At 46.3% G+C, this 17203-nt stretch overlaps 1 protein-coding gene across 4 annotated transcripts in view; it reads right to left on the bottom strand.

Annotated features, from left to right (window-relative positions):
- Positions 1–829: 829 nt before the first annotated feature.
- The window catches only part of EPHX2 (epoxide hydrolase 2), a 69421-nt gene continuing 53047 nt past the window's right edge, over positions 830–17203 (bottom strand). For all 4 annotated transcript variants that reach the window (XM_081077589.1, XM_081077588.1, XM_081077591.1 and 1 more), the window contains 7 exons: positions 12177–12248; positions 9777–9810; positions 7767–7869; positions 5968–6037; positions 3099–3179; positions 1460–1518; positions 830–1307 (listed from right to left, as the gene is read on the bottom strand). In XM_081077589.1, the coding sequence (XP_080933715.1) occupies positions 1229–1307; positions 1460–1518; positions 3099–3179; positions 5968–6037; positions 7767–7869; positions 9777–9810; positions 12177–12248 (498 nt within the window). In that variant the 3' untranslated portion in view covers positions 830–1228. The remainder of the gene's footprint in view (positions 1308–1459; positions 1519–3098; positions 3180–5967; positions 6038–7766; positions 7870–9776; positions 9811–12176; positions 12249–17203) is intronic.

Here is a 17203-nt window from a genome sequence, read left to right as displayed (position 1 = left end):
TAAACATGAAAGCGGTGAACATCTGCAGGAACTGTAAATACTTCAACTGGAACCAAGGCGGTGTGTGTCTGAATGTAGGCTCTGCCCCTAACTATCCAAATGACCTTGGGCGAGTTATCTGAACCTCAGTTTTCCCATCTGTTCAATAGGAAGGATGATAGTGTATGTAAGGCTCCAGGCACACGGTTCGTAATGACAGCTACGAACATTTCTGACCTTCCCCTAGCTTTCTGCATGCACATAGACACACATATCCTTTGATCACAATTCATCATTTAGCATGGAGACACCACCACCTCAAGCTTTCCCTGCAGAAAGTGCCGCAAAGGACGTGTGCATATGTCCGTGAGCAGACCATACTAGGAGAGTAGGGAGAAAGGGCACGTGACCCAGCTTGGGGACTTCGTGGAGGAGATGGCACGCAGGAGCACGGCAGGCAACAGGACACATTAGCTCAGGCAGAGGTCAAGGAGAATCAGGGTGCTGTGTGCAGGCACTCAGGATGGGTGACACTGGAGGGCGGGGAATCGGTGAGTGACTGCAGACAGGCGGGGTAAGTCGATTCACATAGTGCATGGGCTTCATTCAGAGGCCAGCAAGGAGGCCCTGCAACATTCCGGTCATCAGACCCTGTGCAGGGGGCCAGTCAGGAGTTGCTGCTGTAGGACTCTGGGCAGGAGACAGTGAGGACTTGGAGTGGGGAATGACAGAGTGGGAGACCAAACCAGCAAGACATGACTTCTGGGTGTGGCGAGGGGACGGTGAGGCCAGATAGAGGGAAATTCTTAGAACAATGACTCTGCCTCCTCCCAAGAACACAAACAGCAGTATCACGGTTGTCTTAGCTTTATTGAACAAAGGAGTTCCCATATCTGGAAATGCTTCGCAATTAACTGCTGATTTTGCTGCAAACTTATGAATTGGTTAGTCAAAGAGAAATCACCTCCTGGTCATCTCATTTTGATCCCCCACAAAATACTAACGATTCTTAGAGATAAAGTGATGCATTTATGTCCAGAGAATTAATCACACATTATTTTTCCTGTATCTAAAATTATGTAGATGTGACTCATTTCCCTGAAAGAAAATCACTCTTGGCTGTACACCCCTTCAGAACAAGGCTGCTGGTTCTGAGAGATGTGGGTAAGGCCCCATCTGGGGACCGGGGGCTGCAGCCCCACTGATGAAGGTGTTGGGGTGCCTGCTGCGGACTGGCACACGGTACACCCTAAAGCATCGAGACCAGTGGCAGGTCCCTGGCCTCAGTTTTCAGCCACTCGGTGAGGATCTGATTCAACTCGTTAGGCCTGGGAAGGAAAGAAAAGACCATTCACACTTGCCTCACGCTAAGGCTGAGGTAAAGCGAATGGCTAACCCAGGGAAGCCTTTACTGAAAGTGAACAGGAAGTCCTGATCTCCCCACCCAGGGACCCACCCCACACACACACCATCTCCTTACTTTTCTATCTGTGTCCAATGTCCACAATCCTTAATGTATCCCCTTTTCAGGTTGGGGATCTGGAAGAAAACCCCACCCAGAAAAGTAAATGACAGAATGCAAATGGGTCAGGTTCAGGTTAGTGCAACATGCAATGGAGACCCCAATCAGGGGGCACCTTCCTCTCTGCTCCCCATAGGCTACCCCCCTGAAAAACTCTGCATTATTTAGGAAAGGAGTCACCATTTATTGAACTCCTACTATGTGCTAGGTGCTCTACACTCATTGCCTTATTTAACCTTGACCATAATCCTGTGGGGTTAACATGAAGGCTCAGAGAGGTTAGGTAACCTACCCAAGGCTACACAGAGTGACTGAGCTAAGACCTGAATTCAGGGCTGACACATACTCATCTCAACAACTGTCTCCCTCCAGAATCCTTAGGCCCCAGCCAGTTTGCTGTTGGGAAAATGCGTGGTTGCTGCTTGGCTCCCGCCATACAGACGTGACTGTATCCCCTTCTCACGCTGCCTCCCTGGTGGTCTGCATGCAGGGCTGTTTGGCTTTCCTTCTGGTACCTGAATCCCCACAGTGGGTGAGAGCAACAAGCACCAAGGGCTGAGAGGAAGCAGCCGTGCCACAGCTCGGACGCAGCCTTGAACTGGGACAGGATGGGGAAAATGCTGGGGGAAAAATGCCGCTTTCCTCCCCAAGGTAAGAGCTGCCCCTTCCAAGCATAATACGTCGATGAGGTTAGCAGTCAGCTGCAAGGACCGGAAAGGGCCACCTGAAGAACTTGAGTGTTTACGAAACCTTCAAGGGTTAGGAGCAGAAAGGAAGTTCCCAGAGGCTCTCAGAGCTTCCTGTAGTCTTTCCTTGGGCTCGATCCAGAGCCTGCAAGGCTCTAACCAAACGCACCCTCTCCACTGTGCCTGCTGATGCTAATAAAGCCACAGACAAATGGATGGGCCTCCCAGCAGCTGGCCAGTCCACGGTCACCCACGTGCAGGCCTCCCCAGTAGCTACCAACCTCCACACTTTGAACACAGTGAGCTTCCAACCCACGGGTTTGATGCCCATCACTCCCCATTCAGAGGCTCTCTGCCCACTGGGTCCACACGGCGCGGCCAGGCCTAGCAGGCTCAGCAAGATCTTCCAGCCTCATCGAGCTCCTGCCATTCTCCAAGCAGGCATGCCCCTCGCATCTCAACAACCTGTCTCCTTCTCCCCATGTTTGCTCTCTCTCTGCCTGGCAATGCTTAGTTGGTCATCAGGTCCAGATGCAATGGTCAGCACCTCTGTGAAGTCCCCATTTCCAACCGTGTCCTCTTCTTCACTTCTCCCGAGTCCGGGATGAGCTCCTAGAGGGCCGGCTCTGGAGCTCATCTTTACCTCCTTGTATCTAGCTCGGTTCTGACACAGTAAAAACCCATGAAATGAATGAATGAGGGAATGAATGAGTGAGTGAATGAATGAGAGACTCCATCAGTGCAGGGAAAAGGAAGCATCAGTCATTTTTGTTGCTACCGATGAAGCCCTGTGTTAAGCAAGTTGTTCAACCCAATATCCCACTCTGTCCTCAGCTGCCACCTTTCTTCCGGGGCACCTGTGCCCTCTCCCAGGAAGCACTGATGGCCCCCGGGCAGCACCATTTCCTTACCCAGTCCTCCATATGCTTGGTCATCTCAGGAAGGAGCACTCTGTCCTTCTCTGCGACTACCATCAGGGCCGGAATCAGGATCTGGGGAGAGGTAACGGGAAGCAGGTGCAGCCGGAGAAGGAAGAAATGTCCCCTTCTTACCTTCCATCCCCCAGGCAAGGAGACATGCTTCATTTTCATGCTATGTGGTTTCGTCCACTAACTCCCCCCCGAAAAAGACCCCCAGCAGAGCCACTGTGGCCCTGGCTTTGTTTCCGGCATGCTGTGCTTGAAGGAGGCATTGCTGTTACTAGAGATCTAGAAGGACGACGTCAGATAAAAGAAAACGTCTGTATCGCTCGCTGCCTCCAGGCCCTGGCACAGAGCTTCTGCAAGCCTTGGAAAGTCCTAAGTGACAAGCGCTCTGGGAGCATTTCCTGTTTTATCTGTCTTTGCCCCTGTCCCTGAAACAGGGCTCCTAGAATCCTCGTCAATTCCTAAGTGATAAGACCATTAGGGACATCTTTTGCCCCAATGAGGTGGCTCCTGGGTGGGGACTGGTCACCAGAGAGACCAAGCCATCATGAGAAGCTTGGAGTTTTCAATCCCTCCCTCCACATTTCTAGAAAGGGGAGAGGGGCTGGAAGTGGAGTTAATAATTGATCATGCCTACGTGAGGAAACTCCATAAAATCCCAGGAGTATGGGGTTTGGAGAGGATCCAGGGTGGTGAACACATCCATGTACCAGGAGGGTGATACAGTCAACTCCACAGGGACAGAAGCTCCTGTCCTCGGGACCCTCTCAGATCTCGTCCGATGCATGTCTTCGTCTGGCTGTTTCTCTGTACCCTTCGTCACATCCTCTACTAAACTGGTAAATGTAAGCAAGAGTTTCCCTGAGTTCTGGGAGCTCCTCCAGCAAACATTGATCAAACTTAAGAAGGGGGTCATGGGAACTTCAGATCTATAGCCCGCTGGTCAAAGCACAGGTGATAACCGGAACTTGCGAATGGTGCCTGAAGTGTAAAACCCTCACACATCGGGGGACCAGAAGTGAAGTGTTTTGTGTGAAAGTAAAGGCGACATACAGGAGGAAAAGATTGGGTTTTTCAAATGTATTAGGTTGGTCCAAAAGTAACTGCAGTTTAAAAGGTTGAAAATAACTGCAAAAACCACAATGACTTTTGCAGCAAACTAAGAGCTGGACTTAGCCGTGTAGGGACCAACGTGATATGTGTGCGTCTGTGTGTAAGTGAGAACATGCGTGCTGGCTCCCTCTGTGCGATGCATATTCGTGGAACCGTGGATGGCACCAGAAAAGAGGAAAGATGCCCTTGAATTAACATTCTTTTTCTTTTAATTAAATGAACGTTTAAAAAGGGCAGCCAAGACGTGAGAATGAATGGGGCCAGCCACAACTGTTATCAATGTGACATCAGAGGCTGCAAAAATGGCTTCCCCATTATCTATTGACAAAGGGGACGTGGCGAGGTCCTGAAAGCCTCCATTTATTCTCTTTGTTCTCAGTCTACCATTACAACTTTCAAACAGCTTCAATTTGTACCTGGTTATGGAATCTGCACTATTTTTTTTAACTTATATGCAGAACCATGTGCTTCTCACCGCACCCCGTCCTTCAAATGAAGAAGTATCAGGGGACATTCAAAAGTGCTTTTGTTGCTGAAATTCATCCTGAGGCTGCTGTGGGGTTGTGTAAGCTCTAGAATGTTCCCAGTCAAAATGTAAACTGGTGGTGGGGGCATGGGAGGAAGTGGGAGAGGAGGAAAATCTGGAAGGTAACCGCAGAAGAAGGGGAAGGGGTTCCCAACTTGTGCACCATTGGGATTCGCCTTCCCAAAGACTTTGTCATTATGTCCCTCCATGCTTTGAGAGATTTTGCCTATCAAACTGCAGTTTTGTAATTTTCGTCGATCACAGATTAAAGTGATGGTAAGGATAACGAGCATTAAGTGACCTACTACTACGTGCTAGGCACTGTTCTAAGCATTTGATGTGCGTTAACCCATTTTATCTTTACACAGCTCTACGAGGTAGGCACTATCCTTGTCATTTCCATATTACAGACGCAGCAACAGAGAACAGAGTAGTTAAGTGTCTTGCCCAAGGTCACACAGGAATTAGATCTAGGGCGACTTGCTGTGCAGCCTGCTCTTAACCACTATGCTGTACTGTCTCCAGACCTAACCCATGTGGTCAGGACCTCATCTGTTTCATTCCCCTGGTGTCTCCACGGTCTAGCACAGTGCCTGACATACAGAGAGTTCACATTTGAGTGCATCAACGAGATAACCAGCACTACTGACTGAGCTGAGGAATGCGAACATGCAACTGCCCTTCAGTTTTGAATGTAAACTAGGGACCCCATTACTCCCTTTGCAGACCAGAGATTGGAAACCATCTTCTGCCTGACAAATGAGGAAATTGAGACTTAGACTGACTTGGTCAAGAGGACAAAGCCAGAGGCTAAAGCCCCGTCTTTCTGAGAGAACCTAATGCTCCTTCTGTGAACTGGGGGCTCCCTGATCCTGTCACCTTTGGTCACCCCTGGACCATCTGCTGCCCTGAGCTGAGGCACCCCCAGGAGACCTGGGCCTTCCAGAGGGATGCAGCACTCACCTGCACGGACACCTGCTCCACCCACAAGGCCAACCTCTACCGTTCCAAGAGAAGCATCAGTAAAAGTGGTCCTAAGGGGAAACCCTTGAGTGCAGGCACTTCCAAAAGCTCAGAGGGGAAGGACAGAAAGGAGGAAGCCAGCAGATCAGTCTGTGCACCCCCAGCTCTGACCCAAGGGCATATCAGGTGGGCCAATAGGAAGCCCAAACAGGGCTCATGGGGGGAGGGGAGCAACACCGAGCTGACACTCACCTTCCTTCCCACGCTTTTGCAGCTCCACTTCCAGTTCCTGTCTATGTTTCGATACCAGTTTAAGGGACCCCTGAGGAATAAAAGTAGGAAAGCTTTTAGTAGATGATTATGCTACAGACCCCACCAGGAAGCTGCTCTGCATAGAGCCAATCTTCCCAGGAAGAGCAAAGTTTCTGCAGGGGGAAGAGAAGAGCCCAGGAGTCTAGCCTGTAGCCTGGCACAATCCTAGTGAGCACAAGGGCTCATGGAGAGGGCTGACAGCATCTGAAGTGGGCTTCTGGGTACGCACAGGGCTCTCCAGGGGATCCCAGGACTGTCGCTTAAGACGGTGGGGATCTTGGTTAACACCCGTGCCATCCAGAGGCCACTCCCCTTCCCCAGAAACCCACGGAAAAGGGACCCCAGGAGGTGGTGCAAAGGTGTCTCCTCCTAATGGGACATCAGGTGGTGCAGAGGCGTCGCCCCCAGGACAGGTAAGAGTGGCTCTAGGACTGTTGGTGCCCTGGGGCCCTGGAGGCTCCGGGGGGGGGGGGGGCTCCATGTGCTGGAAACCCCGTGGACAAGCCATGTGACCTTTCGGGACTTTTGATTTTCCCTTCTGTACAAGGAAGGGGAGGGAGCAGATTATCTCTACGCTCCCTTCCAAAGCAAATCTATCCCCAAATCTAACACTCTTAAATTGTGTCCCACTTAAAAATTAATTAACTAAAAAAAAAAAAGCGTAGGGAAGAGTTGTAGGTTGTGGTACAGGAAATGCTGGGGTGTAAAGGGCTGCTGCCGCAGGTGTTCACGGCCACGGCTGCAGTGTCCTGGACTTCCGGGGCTGTGCTGACAACGGCGGTGCCTTTTGCATTGGCGTGAAGGATGGAGGTGCCCAGAGAGAGGCATAAGGGAGAGGAGGAGGACGGAAGCATGGTGAACTGCAAGGCCCTTGAAGAAACCACGAGCTTCAAAGATCTGCAATGTTTCGATATTTGAAGGGACATGCAGAAAAGGGGCTGTTGGGGCAATTCTTTGTGGTTCCAGGGCAGGGGCTCTCAACTTTCACACAAAACAGAGCTGAGGAAAAGGAATGAAGTACGGACACATATGACAACACAGGCGAACCTTGAGAATGTTATACTAAGGGGAAGGAGCCAGGGACAGAGGGCCGCATGTTATATTCCATTTATGCGAAATATCCAGAACAGGCAAATCCATGGAGACAGAAAGCAGACTGGTGATTGCCTAGGACTAGGGGGTCGAGGGGAATGACTGCTAAAGCAGAAGGAGTTTCTTTTTGGGGTGATGAAAATGTTCTAAAATGGAATGTGGTCATGACTGCACAGCTCCGTGGATAGACTAAAAACCATTAAACTGTACACTTCCAGGGGGTGAATTCCATAGTGTCTGAGTTAGAGCTCAATAAAATTGTTATAAAAAGAGAAAGAATAGACCTGAGAGGTCTATAAATCCCCTGAACACGTATGCAATTTTTGACTTTCTGGGTTTTTTCTTTTTTTTTCCTGAAGGAAGAACTCAGAACTGTCATCTAATTCTCACAGGGGTCATGACTGAATAGAGATTAAAAATGTCTGCTCTGAGCATAAGGCAGAGCGAAGTGACCTATCCCAAATGAGAGTAGGCAGAGCATCGGGAAGTGGTGAGTCTCCCAATACTGGAGGCATTTAAGAAGAGGCTAGCCAGACATTCATGGAGGCTGTGGTGGAGGGGAACTGGGCCTTGCCCTGCACCCTGAGAGCACAAGAGCCCCTTTGCTGACCATCTCTCTTCTGTGTTTGGGGCACCATTCTGTTTACCTGAAACCAGACTTCTTGAACTGCTGCACATAGAACTGGATTTCCTCCTCAGTCATGAGCTTGCTGGGGCTGGGATTTTCTGGTGATCCCACCAGTAATCCTCCTGCAAAAAGTCACTTGTTTCCTCTCCCAGGCCCGGGCCAGGTGTCCCAGCAACTAACTGGCCTTTTCAATTGAAGTTAAATTTCTAATTGCCTCTTACGTCCCAGGTACTCCTTCATTCATTGTCTCTTTTCCACAATTAGCCCATCTCCTCCCAAGCTCCAAGTCTGTGCTGTCTCTGTTGTTCTAGAACCCAATGGTATCCCACACAGAGGCCTCAACTTCCAGGACAAACTCTAGGACTGACGATACCCCTCCTCTCCTTTAAAAAATGACAACTCAGTTTGAGGATGACACCTGTCTTCCTAGCCCTGCCAGCTCTCCAGCTCTCCCCCTCCCCTAGACTAAACCTTTCCTAAATAGCTTAAGGAATCATGTCTCTCATTAGATATCTCTACTAAGAATCTTGGAATTTTTACAAGTGCGTGCTCTGAGTTTCCTCTCAGCCTGGAAGAAAACCCAGGACAGGGAGCATGCACACTATTGCTTGCTGCACGCTCACGGACCCACCCATGGTGTCCTTGGAGTGCAGTATTATCTTGTTTTCAGGGATGTACATTGTGTCCCGGCAGGCCCCAGTCCTGTGGAGGGTGACCTTGTGACAATGACTGACAGCCCAGGGACCACTGCCATCACACAGGGGACAGCCCCATGGCCTGGGAACACTGCTGCTTGAACAGAACTGCCTCACCATTTTCAGGCTCTTGAAGCCTGGGAGGTAGAGGAGCTGAGTGATGTGGGCTTTCGTGAGATACATCACAGGCACATGTGATCAGGGTGCCTCCCTGGGATGAAGCAACAGTGAGCAGCTCTGGAGGCCAGAGCTCTCCACTGCCTCTGTACCTCAGACAGAGCCCCACCTGCTCTCCCTCCCTGAATTACTGCCATCTGCCTCCCCAAGGGACCATGGGCTCCCTGACTCTGCTTCGTGTGTTTGGATATCTGTTCTTGCCTCACACCATGGGTGTGTTCAAATTGCCTGAGAAATGAAGAGACGAAGAGTGACTGTGTAAATGAGTAAAGGAATGCAGGGAGGAAAGGAGGAAGGGAAGGGAGAGGTGGTCTTGACCAGTGCGAGGAGAATGGCCTTTCGAGTCAGAGTTTAACTCCAGCCTGGCTCCTTTGGATACGTCCCCTAACTCTCTGAGCCCCGTTTTCCTCACCTATAGAAGAGATAATAATGGCATTTTTTAGGGATGTTATGAGAATTATAAATAATATATCTAAAGGTGGCCAGGTCAGCCTTTGATTCACACAGTAGGTACTCAAATAGTAGCGATCATCGTTATTAACAAAAATACAAGTGAATCATGGCAAGACCACAGTGTTGGGGCAAAAGTAAGGTTCTGTGGGAACAGTGCTGGATCTAGAAGCCACGGGATGGGCTCCAATCTGCTCTGAGCTCTCACTCCTCAATTGTATCCAACGCAGGAGAGAGAACAAATGTGCTCTTCCTGTGACGGAACTGGAAATGATCGGAACATGGAGCTGGGATGGAGGAGAGGCCAGTGGACTGTGACAGAGGAGCCCTGGTTTGCGGTCTAGCCGGACTCCTGCTCTGCCTGAACCAGGGCATACTGCAGAGGTCAGTTCCTATCTTGGGTCTTGGTCCATGTCAGTAGACAATAGGACTGTTCTGATGAGCTCTAAGATTCTTCCAGGCTCTTACTGTTTAAGATCTTGAATCCAAAGGTCCCTGGAGGAAAGGAACTTGAGGTTGTGTGGTCAGCCCAGGGCTATGGCGGGTGCTAGTCACCTGCAAGGACCCTTATTAAGCAAGTCACAGTTCAGAGCTAGCAGGTGACTACTTCTGCCTAGAGCGGGCAGATGGAGAAACACTCATTGAACATTCAGCCAATTCCTCTCATGGTCTGCCTATCTCCCTTCCCTTCTAAGACCATCTCTTACCAGCTTCACGAACATTTCTCGTGTTGAGAAAAACCTGTGGGGGGCAAAGTTAGAAATGATGTCATGGATGAAATAATTATGCTGGAACAGGTCATCTGAAAACTCTCTTCATAGCAAAAGACATACGCATGCCATCAGACTATACAAACATACTCAACTCCCAAGAGAGGGAGGAAGTCCTCGGGGGTCAAAGCAGAGGCAGCTAACAACCAAAGCTCTGGGCCAAGGCTGCCCCCTGGGCCCTTGCAGGTCTGGGTAATGTAAGAACTTGGGTGTATCAACAAGTGAGAACAAGAGATGAGATCTCAGATCTATGGTGGATGGGAAGTTAAAAAGGAGATCTTTCCCACCCCTCCATAGTAAATCCAATACATCTGTGGTCCTCAGTTAAACGGTGGACTAGAAAAAAATCTACCCATCATGACAGAGAGATGTCAACGGAGTTGGTCCATTTAGTTTGGTACTAAGAGAAAACCAAAAAAAGCTCATTTAGAAATTCATAGCCTGCCTTTATAGTGTTTGGGTTTTCATTTACACTATTTGTGTGATCTGAAAACCTCCAAGATGCAACGTAAACAACAACAACAACAACAACAAAGTGAGCCAGGGCTGGTACCACCACCAGGATGGTCGGCAGTCATCATTTCATGAATCCCAGGTAAAGCAGACTGGTGCAGAGTAAGCACTGCTGAAGATAAGCTCACAAACCAAAATTACAAAACTCTCTCCCCCCCTTACCCCCACCCCACCAAGGTTCCATTGTAAGAATAGAGACAGCAAACATACAAACAGTAAAATAAGACTCTCCAAGAATATCAAATAATAGAACTTGCAGAGAGAGAGAGAGAGAGATGCTTAAAATGATTAAATATATAAAAGAAGGAACTGAAAAACAAGAACGGAACAAGAGATCAGAATAATTTGAAAAACAACCAAATACAACTTGCATAAATAAAAAAACTGTTCATTGAAATTAACCAAAAAAACACACACAACAAAACGAAACTTCAACGATGGTTTAACTGCAAATTAGACACCACTGAAAGACCAATAAGAGGGCAGGTAGACCTGAGGCCAATTTCTCATCAGCAATGACAGAATCTTCTAAGAGAAAATAACTGTCAACCTAGAATTCCATACTCGAGCTAGTCTTCAAGATTGAAAGCAAAATAAAGATATTTTCGGGCCCCCCCAAATTATAAGTTTACTAACAGACTCGCGAGAACTGTCAAGAAGGTCCTTCAGGAAGAAACCAATTGAACTCAATATAAAAGAGTAAGATGCTACAAATGATCGGCAAAAACACTGGCAAACATGAGAGAGTCTAAGCAGGCACTGACTTTATGAGTGACAGTGACTACTGACACCTAAGACAGGAGGCTGGGGTTTGCAGGGATAAAGAATCTAAGAAACTTTGGTTGTCCAAGAAAGGAGTTAGAAGTAGCAATTGATTTTGGACTTTGATAAACAATTATGAAGTCGGACAATTAAGTTCGCAAACTCATCCTAGAAAAAGTGCTACGTACCTCATTGCTGAATACCACTAAGGTCACCTTCGAAGTCCTCCCCTTGGGAAGCTATGCACTGACGCCTGTGCCTAGTCCACCTTTCAAAGCAATTTTGGAACTCTTTTTCTGGAATGGCCATCAGAGCTATCGTGGTATTACCCTTGATGTCCTGAATGTCATCAAATGTCTTCCTTTCAACATTTCCTTTATCTTTAGGTAAAGAAAGAAGTCACTGGGAGCCAGATCAGGTGAGTAGGGAGGGTGTTCCAATACAGTTATTTGTTTACTGGCTAAAAACTTACTCACAGACAGTGCCGTGTGAGCTGGTGCATTGTCGTGAGGTAAGAGCTGTGTATTGTTGGTGAAAAGTTCAGGTCGTCTAACTTTTTTTTTTTTTTTCCGTTTAACTTTTTCACGCAGCCTTTTCAGCACTTCCAAATAGTAAATTGGTTAATTGTCCAGTTGGTACAAACTCATAATGAATAATCCCTCTGATATCAAAAAAGGTGAGCAACATCGTTGCAACAAGTTTGCAAACTTAATTATCAGGCCTCATATGTATATTAAAATGGTAATGTAATAATGGTATAATTTCTAAACCGTCTCTATTATAAACATTCTTTGATTTTAGTTTCAAAGTCCTACTGGTGTGTGGCAGCGAGGATGTGACCTTTCCCCACTAATGCGGAGACCAGTAGAGTGAGGACCCCAATCACGCTGTCTACAGAAGTCATAGGAAAGGCCACTTGCTCATTCCTAGATCCTGCGACACCCCCTTTCCCTCCACTGTTCTCCTAGGGAGGCCATCCAGAGACCTTCACACCTCAGCAGCCCCTCAACCTGCATACTCAGCCCCCTCCCACTCTCCTGCCCCTCGCGCCCCTCACCTCACCTCATCATTTGCTCTGAAGAAGGCTTTGAAAGTTCGATTCAGGTTCTGTTCCAGTTCAGCCTCAGCCACCCCCTAAAATAATCAAGAAAGAAAAATGACCGATCTGACCGGAAGCAAGAAGCCCCCAACCTCTGCTTCTCCAGCCCAAGTTCCATTAGAAGTGCATTCATTTAAATGTTCATACTAAAATACACTTTTTCTCTTTTAAGGTTCGAATAAAGTACAAGATGCTAACAGTGGTCTCCCCCCCTGGGAGGTAGGTTTGTGGATGTTGCTTTTCTTTTCTCTTTCTTTCTTTGCTGTTTTTCGACATTCCTACAATTACTTGTCATAATCCTTTTTAGGGAATAGGGGAGGGCTGGTGCAGCAATAGGATAGGGGCTGAAGGGTGGTGAGAAGCCATGTGGAAAAGCCGAAAGCTGTTCCATTCATGCATCTCATTTTGTTGCTTCCAAACCAACTCCTTTGATTGAAGCCTACATTATCATAGACTATCAGACTGCCCAAGGATTGTCTCCCTCAGGACAGGACAGCAAGATTGCCTTGCTAATAATTCTCAGGTCTTTCTGCCTCATGAGAGAACTTAACTGCCTCATCTACACATAGTTCTTTGGCCATTTCCAGGAAAGCTGGGCTAAAGGGTGCTAATATATAAAACGAGGACTGGATGTGGACTGAAGTAAAGTGCCTGAGTTACTGACACGTAGTAAGGGCTGGGGAAGAGATTCTTGCTGGAAACGCAGGGTCTGTGTCCCTCATCTCCCCACCCCCTTACTTCTTACCCAAATCATCCATTCATCCATCCTGGAGCCTTTCCAGACACTAAGAACGGGGGGGAGGTGGGAAGGGGCTTTAGATCCGCCAGTGGATCCTAATCTACTGGCTCGGGTCTCCTGGGTCCACGGTTTTTAGGATATAAAAGGAAAATGTTAACCCAATCTGTCTTTTCCAGGAACTGAAAGCCCTTGGACCAGAGAGCTGTTACAGAAAACAGTGTAAAGAAAGTCAGCTGTCCCTGAGGCACAGATCCACCAGGGGCAACTCCTCAGAAATAATAAAGATCCTCCCCCAACACAGTCCCTGAGGGGACAAGTGTTATGGAAAGGGACTGAGTGAGAGCACGGCAGTGTGTCTTAGTCAGTTCAGGCTGCCATCACAGATCCATAAATAGTGCAGCTTATAAACACAGACATTTATTTCTCACATTCTGGAGGCTGGGAAGTCCAAGGTCAAGGCACCAGCAGATTCGGTGTCTGGGGAGAGAAAGCCCACTTCCTGGTTCACAGATAGCGTCTTCTCGCTGTGTGCTCACAGGGTAGATGGGTTCAAGGAGACCTCTGGGGTCTCTTTTATAAGGGCACTCATTCCATTTATGAGGCCTCCATCCTCATGACCCAATCATCTCCCAAAGGGCACCTCCTAGTAACGTCACATCAGGGGTGAGGATTTCAGTACATAAATGTGCAGGCCCCAGGGGGTGCTGACACAAACATTCAGTCTGTAGCAAAGTGCCAACCTATTTTTTTCTCCACCTTTCCAACTGCTCCCCTGAACGTACCCAGGTAACAACTAATTTGGATGGCAGGATGCTTTCTGAATGGGTGTCCTACTTTCTACCTCCCTGGCTTAACATAGTGTCACTTCCACCAAGAACACCTACTTCCCTCAGTGTGGCCTTCATAGCCTGTCCCAAACACTGCCTTCTCCATGGAGTCCTGCCTTTCCCCATCACGACGAAATCACTCTCCTCTTCTTGGATCCCCCAGAGCCTGTAACGTGCTCTCCTTGGAGCACCCTCAGAGTAGGGAAGCACCCACTCATCTTATTCCTGGATCGAGTAGAGGCTGACTCTATGTTCTTTCCGCTTCTCTTAGTAATGGTCCCAGAGAGGAGGGTCCTAGAAGCCAGGTCTATCAAGCATTCTAGTGACCAGTGGCTCCTTCGTCCTTGCACACTTTAAGAGAGGTTCCTCTATATGGCACTCCATGAGCGCTCTGGATCTACGAGATGGAAAGGAAATATTTCCATCTCGCAGGAAAGGAAATATTTCACATCCAGCAGTGCTGGATCTGTGCTTTGAGATTTTTCTGAGGAAAGTGATGTTGGCGTGTTCCTTACAATCCCCTGACATTTGTAAGCTTCAATTATGATGGAGAATGAATCATTCTCCCCTCTGCTAAGTGATGAATGCCCAGGCAGAAATAGCCATGAAAGGAAGTACATTTTAAGTGATCGATGAAAGCCGCGTCAGCCCTGTATGTCACCATGGGTCATCACTCTTATTTATGGAGAGCAGTTCTCGTCCCAGAAACTAAAGCTGCTCATGAGCTCAGGGGGGTATCTCAGTGTGTGGAGGAATCTCCACAGAGGCCCAGAGGTCTGGACAGGGCTTCGGCATTCACATGGTCCTTAAAAGAGCAAATGAATGCCAAAACGGTCAATAAAAAAATCAAAGGGGTCAGACAGGTAAATAAGTCTGTCCACCCACATGAAAAGCACATCACGTCAACAGGGAGAATGAGGACACAGGAGAGCACCAGAAAGGTGAGAAGCTAATACTGTTTGTACTCTGGTTGTGTGCCCAGCTGATACCATCTGACTGTGATTTATAAAAGGTGATGTCCTATTTTTTTAGGGAAAAAATTGATAGATTTTATTGTATTAAATGAAAAAATAAAAACTAAAGAATCCCAAACATAAAGGTATCAAAAAAATTAACTGACAAAAGATATACATAATTCAAACAGTTAAACTATAAGAAGTAAAAATGTACAAAAATATTATACCAAATCAGTAATTAAAGAAATATCATAATTTTAATTCTGTTAACCAAGGAAATAAGATAATGCTCCAATTTAGAAATCTTGCTTATTAGAAATCTGTGCTATATTGCTGTAATTTTAGAAACAACAGAAAATGACCCAGTCTTTTACTCAAAAAGGGATATTTAACAGTCACACATAAATGTATAACCCTGAAAAACCTGGAAGAATGTGTAAGAAATTAACAGTTACCTCTGGAGTGTACGATAGAAAATTGTGAATTTTCTTTTTATAGTCAAAGAAAAAAGTTTAATATAGATTCAACATTCACACTATAGTAAGTGATAAAATATCCTTCTCTTGATAAAAGTTCAACTTTGGCATTTTTTCTATTTAACTTATCCTGCTATCTTTTTTCTAGGCACTTCTATTACTTTTCCCCCCACCTTTTTGTTTATGGTTACATTGACAGATTTCCTCTCTCATCCCAGTTGTTTAAAAAGTTTACTCATACATAAGTAGGATCATTATCATTAAAAATTTTAATACATGCTTTAACTTTACCAATATCTCGGTAGTATCTATAACCTTCCTTTCCCCTCATCCCCAAGTATACTGTTAGCTGTTCATCCTCCTTGGTAGAAATGCGGCATTTTATTTTCCAATTTTCCTAATAAATAAATATTTATTTATTTATTTTTCTGTTTCAGGTGTGCAAAGCAATGTAATAGTTAGACATTTACACCCATCAGAAAGTGATAACTCCCCTCCCCCGATTACTACCCCTCTGACATTGTATATAGCTGTTACAATTCATTGACTCTATTCCCTATGCTGTATTCCACATCCCGTGACTATAGGTATATATTAAATTATAGTTGACATTCGGTATTATTCAGTTACAGCTTCATGTGTACAGCGCAGTTGTGAGGCATCTATCTACCCCGTCCATGAAGTGGTTTCCCTAGTAAGACAAGTGCCTATCTGACACCCTACAAAGTCTTTACAACATAATTGATTATATTCCCCAAACTGTCTTTCATATCCTGGTGGCAATATTGTGGCTACCGATTTGTGCTTTCCCGCACCTTCTCCCTCATCCCCACTCCTCTCCTGTCTAGCAACCATCAGTTTTTTCTTTATATCTTTGAGACTATTCTGTTTAGTTTGCTCATTTATTCAGTTCTTTAGATTCCACATATAAGTGAGATCATATGGTATCTGACTTTCTCAATCTGACTTATTTCACTTAGCATAATATTCTCCAGGTCCATCCATATTGTTGCAAATGGTAAGATTTCATTCTTTATGGTCAAGTAATACTCCATTATATAAATGTATCACAGTTTCTTAATCCAGTCATCTATTGATGGGCATTTAGGTTGTTTCCATGTCTTGGCTATTGTGAATAGTACTGTAATAAACATAGGGGTGCATATATTTTTTCGAATTAGCATTTTGGGATTCTCTGGATAGATACCCAACAGTGGAATTGCTGGGTCATAAGGTAGTTCCATTTTCAATTTTTTGAGATACCTCCATACTGTTTTCCGTAGTGGCTGCACCAATCCTGCAATCCCACCAACAGTGCACGAGAGTTCCCTTTTCTCCACATTCTTGCCAGCACTTGTTGTTTGTTGATTTATTGATGATAGCCATTCTGACCAGAGTGAGGTGGTATCTCACTGTGGTTTTTATTTGCATTTCTCTGATTAGTGAGGTTGAGCATTTTTTCATATGTCTGTTGGCCATCTGTATGTCCTTCTTAGAAAAATGTCTCTTCATGTCCTCTGACCATTTTTTTATTTTTTATTTTTTATTTATTTATTTATTTATTTATTTTTGTGGGTGTAATGAGTCTAAATGACAGTTTTATTGCATGTTGGGGCCCAGTTTTTTAATGAAGCATATGATACTAAAAAACAGAAAGATTTTACATACAAATATTCACATTATACACAAACGTTTGGAAACAGCAGATAAAACATCCCAAGTGGGCCATAGACTAATTATGGCTCCTTGATATGTTTAGTTTACCTCCATATGTTGAGTGAACATCGAAAGTTTTGGAGACTCATGAAGAAATAAGGATGTCAGGCTTCTCTTAAAGAATCAAGCCTGGTCCCCTTGAGCCCTGACTACAGTTGGGTGTCCTGTGGCGAGGCTGCGCCTCTTATATGAGACATGTGTTCCCTAGTGTGCTACTGTCCCCACCTGGGTTCTTCACTTACTTGGGTCACCTTCTTTGCCTCCGTAAGCACTTCT

Source organism: Rhinolophus hipposideros (assembly GCF_964194185.1).
Source record: "Rhinolophus hipposideros genome assembly, chromosome: 16".
Taxonomy (NCBI): Eukaryota; Metazoa; Chordata; class Mammalia; order Chiroptera; family Rhinolophidae; genus Rhinolophus; species Rhinolophus hipposideros.
This window is presented reverse-complemented; position numbering and strand designations above follow the sequence as displayed.